At 45.6% G+C, this 13,206-nt stretch overlaps 1 protein-coding gene across 1 annotated transcript; it reads right to left on the bottom strand.

The window, feature by feature from the left end:
• Positions 1-8,510: 8,510 nt before the first annotated feature.
• On the bottom strand, positions 8,511-9,005 carry PMAIP1 (phorbol-12-myristate-13-acetate-induced protein 1). The gene is made up of 2 exons (XM_054398157.1): positions 8,954-9,005; positions 8,511-8,623 (listed from the first exon to the last, which is right to left on the bottom strand). The coding sequence occupies exons 1-2, from the start codon at positions 9,003-9,005 to the stop codon at positions 8,511-8,513; spliced, it is 165 nt and encodes a 54-aa protein (XP_054254132.1).
• Positions 9,006-13,206: the final 4,201 nt, after the last annotated feature.

Raw genomic sequence — 13,206 nt, 5'->3', positions numbered from 1 at the left:
CAGGTCCTTTTCTGCTGAGCAGCTTTGCAGCCACTCTGCTGCAAGCCTGTAGCATTTCATGGGGTGGTTATGACTCAAGCACAGGACCCAGGACTTGGCCTTGCTAAACCTCATACAGCTGACTGCAGTCCATGGATCCAGCCAGTCCAGGACTCTCTGTAGAGCCTTCCTGCCCTCAAGCAGATAGACACTGCCATCAAGCTTGGTGTGATCTGCAGACTTACTGAGGGATGAAATCTATGCCCTCATCTAGATCATGGATATTAAAGAGAACTTGCCCCAGTACTGAGCCCTTGGAAACCCCACTCATGACCAGCCACCCACCATTGGGATTTAATTCCATTCACCACAACTCTTTGAGCCCAGCTATCCAGCCATTTTTTAACCCAGTGAAGTAGTCACTCCTCCAAGCTGTCACAGCTGTGTCGCCTCTCAACTTCTTTATGTACCCACTCACTGGTGTGGTGGGGTGAGGTGCAGAAAAAAACCTTTAGTCTTTGTAAGCACTGCTCAGCAGTAACTAAAACATCCCTGTGCTCCTGACACTGGTTCCAGCATCCATCCAAAACAGAGCACCATACTAGCTCCTATGCAAAAATTTATCCCAGCCAAAGCCAGCATGAAAGGGAAAAGACACTTCACCATGAAGATCTCTCTTTTCCCCTTTTCCCTACTGCCCTCAGTTCTGGGCCCGCCCAGCCCCTCTCCCCTTTTTCACTGATTCCCCTGGATCCATCCTTCTGTCTCCCCAATCTCTCCTCCTGCTTCCTCCAAACACATGGCATGAGCTAGGGTCAGCAGGGCTCAAGCCTCAGACCAGGCCTGGCTCTTCAGAGATTAGACCTCATCATCTTCAATTAAAATCTTAATTGCCCTGGATAGCGGCTAATTAAAGAGTAGTGCAAAGAGAGAAGATACAATGGACTTAATCTGTAAATGGATTAGTACATGTGACTTCATTTATCCACTAAGACACGTGGAGTGGTACATGTCCTGGTTTGAGTTAGAACTGGATCACTTCAGTTCAGTGATTTTACTTTTCAGCTCAGTCTCTTCTAAATAACTTCAGTTTCTTAAGTCAATGGCATATTTTTGCAGACAGCATCTGCTTCAAGAAGTGACAATAGCTGATGTTTATAGTTACTACCAAGGATTGAGGTGCAGGAAGGTTCTTGCTTATACTTGCTCCCATGGTGACTAAGGTCACTGCTTGTATGCCACATGGCGGGTGCAGTAAAAAAGAAATCGCTCCAGCGGGGAGGACTGGACAGCACAGGTGTCCCTAAACTGACCAACAAGGTATTTTATTCCATATATGTCATAGTCCTTATGATGCTCAGGGATCACAAGGTTTAAGCTCTCTTATTCTATGGCCAGTGTGCAAGGAGGACTCTGTCCATTCTGCCTTTGATACCAACCTGTATGTTCCCAAGTTCTAGAATCCAGCTCCTCAATCCGGTTCCTGTCTGCAGCTGAGTCCATCCTGGGACTTCCCCAATGCCTGCCCACAGTCAGTGGTGAAATTGACACAACTGTCATAAGAGTGGGCTGGGCTCTTTATTGGGTTTGTATGTATTTCATTTTATTGTTATTATTTGCATTAAAGAGATTTATTTTTATTTTCTAATACATAAGTCTCTCTCCTTTACTCATTTTCTAGGAAGGAAGAGAGTTTAATAGAGAGTATCTGTCATTTGTCTAGTGGTCAGCCCAGCCCTAACCCTTTACAGTGGAAAACTGCATTAAAGTTCTACCTAGGTCAGTTGTCTTTCAGGCCTTCTGAAGGCCTCAGGGCATTGGCATATGGGGAACTTGGCATGAAATGCAGGAGGAATTTTCAGTTTCAGACATGGCTGCTTCTTATTCCTGTGTCATTAACATAGAAAACTCAGGTCTAAATGAGATAAGTAGACACCTGCTTTGTTGTTTGCAATCAAGTTTGCTATTCTACTTTAAAAGTACTGATTTATTTGTAATTTTTAATACTTTTGCCATTCTCCTGTTCCCTGTTTGCATTGCTCAACACAACTTGTATCCAAATAGGGTCCCTGTGTCTCTGGTGTGGCTGTTCATTGCTACAAAACCTCATCTTTACCACATTTGACCGAAGGCTAGGAGATTTCTATCCAAAGACTTTGGTTTCTAGTGTACAAAAAAACCCCACAAATAGAAGCTGTTCTTTCACGGTTAGCTACTTTACCAATTTGACTGAAGGCTAATGGTCACTGTCTCTGACTTCATGCAAAGGTGGTGTGAAGGAGAGCCCCTGGAGGGGTTGTTTCCCCATGGCCCTCCCCAGAGTCAGTGGCTGACAGGAGTAGAGCACTAGCCCATAACTGGGCATGATCACAGAGTCACAGAATGGTACAGACCTCTAAGAATCATCAAGTCCAACCCCCCTGCCAGGGCACGATCACCTGATGCAGATCACATAGGAACATGTTCAGACAGGCCTTGAAAATCTCCAGAGATGGAGACTTCACCCACTTCTCTGAGCAGCCCATTGCAGTTCTCTGCCACCCTCAATGTAATGAAGTTTCTTATGTTTAGATAGAACTTGCCGTGTTCAAGTTTATGGCCATTACCTCTTGTCCTGTCACTGGAGACCACTGTGAAGAGTCTGGCTGTATCTTCATGACAACCACCCCTCAGATGGTGTGTAAGCATTAATAATCAGCCTCCTCTTCTGTAAGCTAAACACTCAGCTCTCTCAGCCTTTCCTTATATGATAGATGTTTCAGTCCCCTAATCATCTTATTGACCCTGAGCTGGACTTTCTCCAGTAGATCTGGAAGCAAAGGGAACAAGGGGAAGAAAAACTTCCTGGTGCCCAGTTGGTCCATCAGTTTGGTGGTTTTTTTTTTTTCCTTATTATTTATGAAATACTAGATTGTGTAAGCACTCTCACAGCATCTTCACCCTGTGTCCAGTATCCCTAGATCAATAAGGGCTTGGAAAACACATGTTATCTAGGGCTGATTTCCCACTGCTTCTGGTGAAGGAAATTGGGTCATTTCTCCTTGTGAAGGAGTATGGCTGAAACCAGACTGTCATCACTAGCACTTAGCAAAAGCTTAGCAAAAGGCCAGTTTGGACCTTGCCTTAATGAAAAAAGCCAGACATGTCTTGCTCTTTTCATGTAGTCACATTCCTCAAAGCACTCATTTCAGCTAAAAAGACTCCACAAATAAATGATGCCATGATTTATAAAGCTTTTTTTCCTTTTAAAAGTATAAAATCCCTCTCATTAAATACTCATAAGAAACAACACTTCATGCAAATAAACATCCTTCCCCAAAACAAGAAGTGTGAATAGAAGGATGTTTTCTGGCAGCCATGGTATTTTCTGAAGTTAGGCAATAGGCTAATTTTGCCTTTCCCTGGATAGTCCTGTATGTGCTGGCCTCACCTCATCATGCAGCTGAATCAGTCTGATACTGCTGCACTGAGCAAACAAGTTACCAGAAGCTGTTGTTACTTGGACTTTTCTCTGCCTATCAAAGCCATTTCTTTGATGTGCTACTGACACCATGGTGGTGCTGGGGAAAGCCCAGCTGTTGTCAGTAAAAATTACCTCCCTAATTCCTGATCCTGGGCAGAAGGGATCTGAATGTCATGGCTAGATTACATTTCTTTAGGGAGCACAAAGGGAAAGTGCATGCAGAAATTTGCCCTTAATTGCTGCCACACAGTAAGTGGCAAATGTGGCTGTGATCCCAGCTTGGATCCCAGAGCAGAGGGAGGAGGCACAACCATGATACCCTGACCTGGACAGAGCATGACAGTACAGGCAAAACCCCAAAGAGTGATGGATGCCATCCTGGGGCTGTCCTGTGCTCTGAGGCCCCCAGGCAGGCACTGCAGCACTGATGGCGGTAATACAGCTGATGGCAGCTTCAAGACCTCTTCACTGGCTTTATTCAGTGATGCTGAAAGCAACTGGTTTGAGTTTTGCAGATGGATTGTACCCTGCAGGAAGGTGCATTGGCACTTCAAGCAGTGGCAGTGGCACAGAGGAGACGAAGGAGCCGAGCCAAGTGGTACTTCTACCATCCTTTCTTGTGGAGGAGGGCACAATGGCAAAGACCATGCAATTTGAAATGGGTAAACCAGTCTTATTTGAAGTCATTGCCATTTCATGGGTTATCTCCTGTTCTAAAGGAATGGTGTCTGCCTCTAAGCTTTCAGAGGGCTTGCTGACTGGTGAGATTTGCATGGCAAAGAGACTGCCTGAGAAGGGAAGATAGACTTGGCATGGCCAGTTCCTTACACCATCAGCCAGACAATATAGTGACGCACTTGGCTAAAGACCCTTGTTTGCAGCTGTGACAGCCTTCTCACTGGCAGTCCTACCATCAGACAGTCACCTACTTCATGGAAAACCTTGCCAGACTGAAGGCAGCGCATAATATCCCCAGCCCTTCCTGTCCATCCATGTTGCACCTTTACAAATGCACATCATACCCTCACACCATCATGTGTCAACAGGAGGAAAATGACAAAATTAGTCCCTTCCAGCAGCATGTGCTAAAAATAATGACCAGCATCAGAGACATTGTTTTTCAAATGGCTCAAAAAATATCCCACAGACTGAGGGGAGGAAGAAGGTGTTGTCTGTTGTCTAGCAGTTTGTTTATGAAATACCACTTGTGCATCCAGGCTCAGGTGTGACCATGTGAACTTGCTGACGGCACTGAGCAGATTTTGGCCCAGGCGAGCACAATGTAAAGGCAGCTCAGGCCACATGTGTTGCTCTGGCTGGTGCCTGCTGGACATGGCTAATGGGGAGTGCTATGGGGTAGCAGTTCAAGCAGTTTGCTTCAGCAGGTGGGTTTGGTTTGTTTTTTTTTTGATACCAGCTGCTTTTGAGTGAGTCAGGCACCTTCAGACAGCAATGCCCTGCCCTGGTGATGGGATTTTTTTCCCCTGCCCTTTAGGGAGGAGCAAATCACAAACACCATGCTCTGACTGTGACCTGGCTGGAGAGGGGCTGGTCTCCAGCTGGCACTGGGTGAGAGTGTCCAGATGTTTTCACATGGCTGATGACTCTTATGGTTTGCTGGTGGAGCCATGCAAAATGCACTGTGCAGCACCTGTGGCAGCACTTGGACACTAGGTTGATGGGCCTTCTCAGGACATCTTTGCTGATGTCCCCTGAAGTAAAGCCCTTCCAAGCCTCTGCTGGTGGCTAAGTGGGAAAGAACAGCTTGTTTGCGGGGATTTTTTGGTACACTAGAAACCAAAGCCTTTGGCCAGGAATCTTAGTCCTCTTCTCACTGGCATTATATGCACTGGTCATGGTGGTCCATGTCTGTGAAGCCACAAAGCAAAAGGCAAAGTCTGTTGTCTGTGGCATGGCAGGTGAGGATCTCAAGCTCTCCTCTCCACAGACACATTTCAGTTACTGCTTTAGGAAGGAAGAATAAGCTCTGTGTTACCCTTTTGCTGTTCCCTTGTAGTAAGCAATATAATTTCTCCCTCTTCCAAAACTCCAACTTCAACCTTCAGTCAAAATCTGACCATGGTGAAATGCTGCATTCCTTTCTGTCTGCAGCCAAGACAAAACCTTTAACTTGGATATCTATCCTTCACTGATTCCCAGAGATTTTCTCCTTCAAAGCTGTAATACCTCTGGTAGGGATAATAGAACCCCTGAAACCACCAACTATTCTGCAAAAGGCAGTTACTAGAAAATATTAGGATATGGTTATGTCTTGTTCCTCTTAAAGGGAGGAGTAAAAGCCTCATCTCCCAATGCATAACTACTGGCACTCTGCTTCTGCCTGGGTGTGTGCCTGCTGACTTGGAAGTATGGAAGGAATTTGTATAATATAATGACACATTCAAAATCCATGAAAACCCACTGAATTATAGCAATGACTCATTTTCTTTTCTGCAAACACTTCGTATTTATTATCTCAGCAAGAATACAGGACATACATACACAGAGCATACAGCAAAACATCTGACCCGTATCCAGAATAGGCCTTAAGAATAACTAACTCAAGTTGAAGAAGCTGTATAGAGGATCCTTCGCAGAAGTAACAAAAGGAATCCTAGGGCAATGTAAGCAAAGGCTTACTTATATACTGGCACTGATAGCTTGGATCTAGGTCTTTTCCTGAACTCCTGGTGAATGCTAGCACTCTTCAGAATATTCAAGCACAAAAACATTTCACAACAAAATAGTCTCTGCAGATCTAGATAGCAAAATACTGTAACTCTGATATCCCCATCATTTATAAAGACACATTTTATACAGAACATTCATATGTGCTACACAGCCTGAAGAATTCGGCAGGCTCTATGAAGCCAGCACCTTGTTTCCTAGGGAATTTCAAAGCAGCATACACTGAGCAGAACACTTTTACTCTAATACGTTTGAGCTAATGCTAATGCTTTCCAAGCTAATGCTTAATTTTCCTGAGTCCTAGATAGGCACAATCATTGTTTAGTGATGACTCCACCATTGTTTGATGAAGATTGCAACAGGCCCAGGGCAGCCTTTGATGAACTACTTTGTTGAGTTGCATGTGGTGCTATCCTGGGGAGCTGGTGTTCAGATGAACAGAAACCCCTTAAATTTTAATAACTGAAAAAAACCAACCTCTGTGCATATGAACAAAACATGTTACTTTGAAGTACTAAGGTGAATGAAAACTATTTGTGAAACATCATGTTCTCACTGAAAAGGTTTTAGAGGAGGGAACCATGTGTGGCTCAAGCCAACAACAAAGCTCCCAGTAATTCCACTGTGATGGTGTTAAGTCAGCTTCTGTTTAGTGAAATCAGTGGCAAGTAACAGCTGTACACAGTTGGTTGTGACAGTGACCAGAGCTGTATGACAAAGGAATATTCAGAAGAGCTACCCCAAAAATATAAATTATCAATACAAGTAAGAATTCACTTCAAGGCATGAACAAAAACATGTTGTTTGAACAGAACCAGAATGTGGAAAATGCAACTATCCAGCCTTACATACAAGGTTAGTTAAGAGAAGGAACTCTGACCATTGACATAAGAGGTAGCTACAAAACATGGTCTGCTTCATCTGTTTTCTTGCAAGCTTGCATCCATGAAAATATACTGTTTAGGCTCATGTCTGACGTGAACTGACCAAAAGAGTTCCTGTTTGCCTTGATGGCAATCAGCACATGTCACTAAGGTCTTCAAAAGTCACTCAAGGGTAATAATCCCTCAGTGAGCTAAGTATAATGCATCACACTGGATATGCTACAACATCTTCCTCATTCCAGAACTGAAATGAGGTTGCCATGAATTGAAATGGAAATAAAATACAAGGAAAGAAATTTCACTTGTAATTACAGTTAAATATTCAGAAATCCAAGTCTACTTTCCTGTATGATCTGTAATATTCAATTCTATTAATATTATTTCTTCAAAGAGAGGTAGTTGCTTTCTTTGAATAAATAACATTTGCAACAAAAACTGAGGTTCCACTTGGATTCTACTTTAAGATCTACTTCTACTGAAGAGTTTGTTTGTTACTTACAAAGACAGTATTCTTTATACAGTACCACTGTATTGTTCTCAATAAATTCTTTGTAATATTGAAAGAATCCTTCCACCAAACACAAATACCTCAATATCTGTATCTATATAATATATATTAATTTCTAAGTCTTATATCAATACTATACTATTCTCCCTTCAGTGCTGCATGATTTCCTTTATATCACAAAACATTGCTTTCTTCTAGCTAATGACGTATTTTGATAGCACGTTTTGAACATCTCTTCATAGTATCTTTTAAGCTAACAAGTAGCATTCAATTAATAGTTCTGTTAAATACTCATTTCACACACATGGGCTGCGCATATTTATAGTTTATGTATCATATATATAGAAATATATACATATATGTAGACTAGAACTATGCAACATCATGTTAATTCATAAAATTGTAATTTTTACCCTAAAAAGCAACATCCTGTAACAAATAATCTTTCAATAACGACAGTGGTTTACTTAACCAACAAAATAATCCCACCACCAGGTCTCTGTCCAGCAGAATCCATGTTTTAGAAATCAAGAGCAGTCAGAAACTGAGCAACTGGCTTTTGCACGATGACACACAATCCCAAATTCCACGACGCTGTACTTTTTTTGGCTTTTTCCTGAAGGTGGTCTGAGCTCCTCGCTGAAAAGTAGCTGTGGGACACGAGGACCAGAGGGCAATGGGAAACCCAGGCTCCTGGAAGTATTCGCAGGTCAGGATGGAGGGCAAGTTCTGTCTTGCCCCAAGTCTCACCAAGCACATGGCAATGTGACTCTGCCCATCGCTATCTTTTTCTCCACCTGGCATTCCTACGCCAATATTGCTATAACACTCTTCAAAGAAATCATGTTGCAACAGCCATCCTTCAGCGGCTACAGGCAGCAAAATGCAATGCAAAGAGCTTTCTTTGGCTCCTAGTGAAGTCTCTTGTTTGGAATCCACAAAGCCAAGGTCTTGTCTTGCTTTTCAGAGCGCTGTGTCCGAGTGGACCTCACGTCTCCGGGCAGAACAGCTTTGTCAGGAGGTTCAAGATCTTTTGCCTCAGGTTCCACTTGTCGCCGATCCTGCGCAGCTCTAGGGCGCATTCCGCCACCACTTCCCGCTCTGCAGGGTACACGCACAGCCGTCACCACCCGCACCGTCGCCTGCCCACCCAGATTTGAGTTTAATGTCACTACTGTACATTCTAATTTCTCGCCTTTTTTCTCAGTACGACCCTACCTCCCACCCCCTCCCCCCAACTCCACTCTAAGCAGTGGCTGCACCCAACTCCGGCCGACTCGCCTCCACAGGGGCGGCCGCATCCTGATGCCCGCGGCGTGTCAGGCGCTGCCCCCGCTCCCGGTGCTGGATCCGAGGAGGGGCCGGGCAGACAAGCGTCGTATTAACCCTTCCAAAATATCTCCTCATCCCGCTCCCTTCACCCTTCGGTACCTGAAGGAGCGGCGGGCGGCGCGGTCTTGCGCAGAGTCCTGCCAGGCATCATCGCAGCGGCGGGGTACGACACTGCTCGGTAGGGCACGGCGGGGCACGACAAGGCTCAGCAGAGCACTGCAAGTCAGCGGCGGCACGAATGCAGGCGAGCGGGGCGGAGCACTGCTCTAAAAGCAGCGCGGCGGGGTTTTTCCCTCGCCATGACGTTCGGAAACCGCGCGGGAATCCCGCCCCCCGCCACCCCCCGTCACCCCGCCGGGCGATCTGGCGGGCGGGTGCGGCGTGCCAGAGCGGGCCCGGGCGGGGCCGGCGACAAGGAGCTCTTCCGACGACACCTCCGCTGCGGGACGCAAAGAAACGGCGGGATAGGGTGTGCTGGAACAGGAGGAGATGGAGGGATGAGGCGTGCTTGGGGGAAAAGAGGTGGAGGCGTGTTGGGGGGTGTCTCGTGGTGGCCCAGGCGCAGTGGAGGGATAGGGTTCCCATTGCCTGGGGCAAGAAGAGGCTGAGAGGTGCTTGCACCAAGCAAGGAGACATGGAAAAGTGGGCAGTGCTTGTGGTGGTGGTACAGCAGACATGGCTTGGAGTTGCTTTTGTGCAGAGGAAGAGGTAAAGGGATGAAGTGTGCCTTCAGGGAGAAGAGATGGATGTTTGGAATGGACTTGTGCGCCAAGAGAGGTGGAGGGATGGGGTTTTCATCTCCTGGTCAAGAAGAGGCAGGAGAGTGATGCCGATTTGCACTATGCAGGGAGAGATGGGAGGTCGTGCTGTGCTTGTGCTGGTGGTCCAGGAGAGATGGACAAGGTTGTGCTTGCGCTGAGGAAGAAGAAGTAGAGGATGGGATGCAGTTGGACAAGCTGAAGAAAGGGATGGAGTGTGCTTATGGTGGGCAAGAAGACAGAGTTAGGTCTGCTTGTTCTTACACCAGGAGACATTTCTGACATGGTGCTGTGTTATAAACAAGGTGATGGTGACCTTAGCCTTCAACAAGCCATAGGGAAACAAGCCCATACCATATGCCATTTACAACTTAGGACCTCCCCCTACTGCTGGATCCTCCTCCAAAGCAGCATACAGTGACACAGCTGACATATTGTGGCACGCTCACCTGCACTTACTGTAATTTTAGATGACTCTTCTTGCAAGCAACTAGAGATGGAATTAGAAAGTCACCCTCGTGACTTTGCGATGGCTGCACAGTTTTGGGAGAGCTGCCAGTGATATGTGAGTCACTCATCTGCCTCCTGTCTCTCAGAGAGCTGATACTTGTTGCGATGGCACATAGGATGGACCTTTGTTTTTAGGGGGAAACAAAAACAGCTTGAAGTAAAGAAAACACAGATGGGCCAGACATAACAACAGACTTGTGGCTGAAAACTAGTAAATGCTCACCTCTTCCATCAAAACACAGCTTCATGCAGGAAAAGACACCATGGTGAAATACAGACCCAGAAAGGGGCTGTGGAGAAGCTCTTCTCTGTGGGACGGCTCTGAAATCAAGTATCTGGAAAAGCTGTTGACTTTGGAGTATGTTGTAAGAGGCAACATCATCAGCTGTGCTCAGAAACCATTTCCCCTGTGTATGTGCTGTAAGCAATGGCACACCTTATTTCCCTCCCTGCTTAGGAACTGCAAACCCCATTGGCAGAAAGTAGCTGGCACAGTGATGCCATGGGGCTGATGTGGGAAAGGCAGAGGTGCTGGCTTACAGGGCATTTCTCAGCGTGAGAAATCTAAACAATGACTATGGCTGTATGAGGCTTTTGCATGGCTGTTCCTGGGTTGGTAGCTGGGCTGTGGTGGGCACTGGGTTTGGTAGCATACTGCAGTGTGCTCTGCTGGGTTGTGACCTGGTGTTAGAGCATCTTAGGTTGGTCACAGAGGAGTTTCTGCTGATTTTGAGAAAATACTATAATGTTATTCTGTCATCCTTTTGTATAAAACCTGTATGGCATGCAGGATTATTTAGTATCAGAGAATGTTTTGGTGGGGATGGGTCCAAACCATCTGCAGTGAGCAGGGACACCTTTAACTAGATCACTTGTCTCAGACCTTTATCCAAGCTGGCCTTGCATGTTTTCAGAGATGGGGCTTATGCTACCTCTCTAGGCAGTTTTGCCTGATTTGATGTGTTTAGGATTACATTTAATCTCTTGAACACCCGTGTTTGTAACCTGTCCTGTTCAGGGAGAGCTGCCCTTTGACCGTATCATTCCTGTTACACAAGAAACTTTCTTCAAAACAAGTTTGTTGTGTTTTAGATGGCAGGAAGGTAACTGAACAGCTCAGAAGCATGTCAGGCTGCATGATGTCATCCCTTGCAGTGGAAGTACTGTGTGCTTCACCACGTGATGCGTAAGGCTGCATCTCATGGCTGCTCCATGAATTGTCGCAGCCCCTCCATGACACCAGCACGGGGGGTGCTTACCAAGATCCCTGCATGCCCCCAGTGCTCTGCAGGAGTCAGCACACCCAAGTATAGGGAAAGCACCCATGAGCTGAGTCTGCAGGGAAGAGGGACACACTAGTGCCTTCACTGCTGGGCATGTTCTTTTGCTCATTTATTTTGCTCATTTAAGCAGAGCCAGGGATGACCTGGGACTTGTTCTTTTTTGTGAATTTGAAGAGAGATCCAATACTTGGGCAAGTTGGGTAAATTACTGTTTCTCCAGTAAGGGCAAAAACAGATTAACTTTGATTCTGTCCTGCTTAGCAATACTTGCTTACTGAAAAGGGAGATGATTGTTAAAGGCAACTTCACCCTGTATCTCTGCAGCAACACAAAGAGATGGGCCCTTCTTTGGAGCATATGTGGGAGGGTAGATGCCTTCCTATCAGAGCAACTGGGCACAAGCCAGCAGGGCAATAGAGTTGATGGCATTCATTTATTCTTTCTATTTTATCTTAAAATAGCAGTAGGCTAATAAGAATGGTGGGGGACTTTATTGTACAGACTGGATTAACAGACACACTTGTGAGCTGGAGTATCTGAAGTGCTTATCTCCCTTGTCACTGCAGTGGTGTAAGGCAGGAAGCTCCACTGTTCAGAAGAGAGATGGCTTGCATCAGCTCTGGATCTGGTTCATCTTCCCACAGGGATTTACTGGGGTGTGGGAGTCTTACTGGTGTGTGACAAATCACAGTTCATTAGGGCACGAGCAGCACATAGAGGGGCCGGTGCCAATTACAGGATTGCACAACAGGGGCAGAGCAGAAAAAGAGCCCATTGTGGTTTCAAGCCATCAGCAAGCTCTGAATTTTTTTTTTCTTGTTTCAGTTTGTTTGTTTCAGTTCCCTTAAATAAAGCAGTATAGCTATGGAAAGCACAGGCCTCTGGGAAACTGCTCAACCAGAGCAGCCACAAAAACTGTTTCTTGTTGTGGTGCCACTGAGCATGACCACAGGTCCCCAGGTGGGCATATCGCCAGTGAGGAGCAGCCCAAGGAGCAGCCTTCCAGTTTATTTCTGTTCAACAGTACTTAAAATTAGTGCAATTACACACATTGCGCTAGAAGAAAGAATCATCCTGAGATAACATGCCCCAAGCTTTGATGGTGTCTGGGTGATGTGGTCTAACCAGGAACATCTTAGTGAAAGCCAACGTGTGCAGCACTCAGGATGAATAACAGAAGTGGGCAGGCTTGCTGAATGGAAAGCGAATGTTGCAGAAACAAAATCAAGAGTAGAAGAGAACGGAAACGAGCTGGCTTTTTCTCTGAACTCAGTTATTTGTGCTGAATCAGCTGGTTTTGTGTCTCACTATAAGTTCTTAGGTAAATCCTTGGTTATTGAAGTTTGTTTTCTCCTCTTCCCAAGGCTGCTTGGTGTTGACAGCTCTTGTGTTAACTGAGAAGCTGCTTGTTTCTCTCTCCCCCTTTTCCTGTTTCTGCAGACCGCAGAGTTGGCAGTTCCTGTTGATCCTTGTGCGTCCCAGTGCCTGAGCAGGAAACTTGGCTCTGTTGTCAGGAGTACAAACCAAAGGTCATTTTGGGAAAGCACAGCAGGGTGTGGCCATATCAAGCCACAGAGGGTAATGGCCCTGGTTGGGTTTGTTTTTGTTTTTGTTTTTGTTTTTGTTTCAATGTTTCTTAAATCACTGACTCTCTTGCTTTCTCTTCTCTTTTCTTCCAGGGATCTCTCTTATCATTACAAGTAAATTGTCATAAATTCTCGAGCTTTAAGCCTTAATCTCAACATTACTTTTCAAGGAAATGGCTTTGTTCTGCATTAGGGTAGCAACTGCATCAAAGCTT

This window comes from Indicator indicator, chromosome Z, assembly GCF_027791375.1.
Source record: "Indicator indicator isolate 239-I01 chromosome Z, UM_Iind_1.1, whole genome shotgun sequence".
NCBI lineage: Eukaryota > Metazoa > Chordata > Aves > Piciformes > Indicatoridae > Indicator > Indicator indicator.
The sequence above is the reverse complement of the archived record's forward strand: the minus strand, read 5'-3'. Positions and strand labels throughout refer to the sequence as shown.

Bases quoted from the DNA above. Each gene is read 5' to 3' on its own strand.
- PMAIP1 (XM_054398157.1), bottom strand. From the start codon at position 9,005: ATGATGCCTGGCAGGACTCTGCGCAAGACCGCGCCGCCCGCCGCTCCT. The intron at 8,624-8,953 runs GTACCGAAGGGT...TGTACCCTGCAG, and splicing joins GCCGCCCGCCGCTCCTTCAG to AGCGGGAAGTGGTGGCGGAA.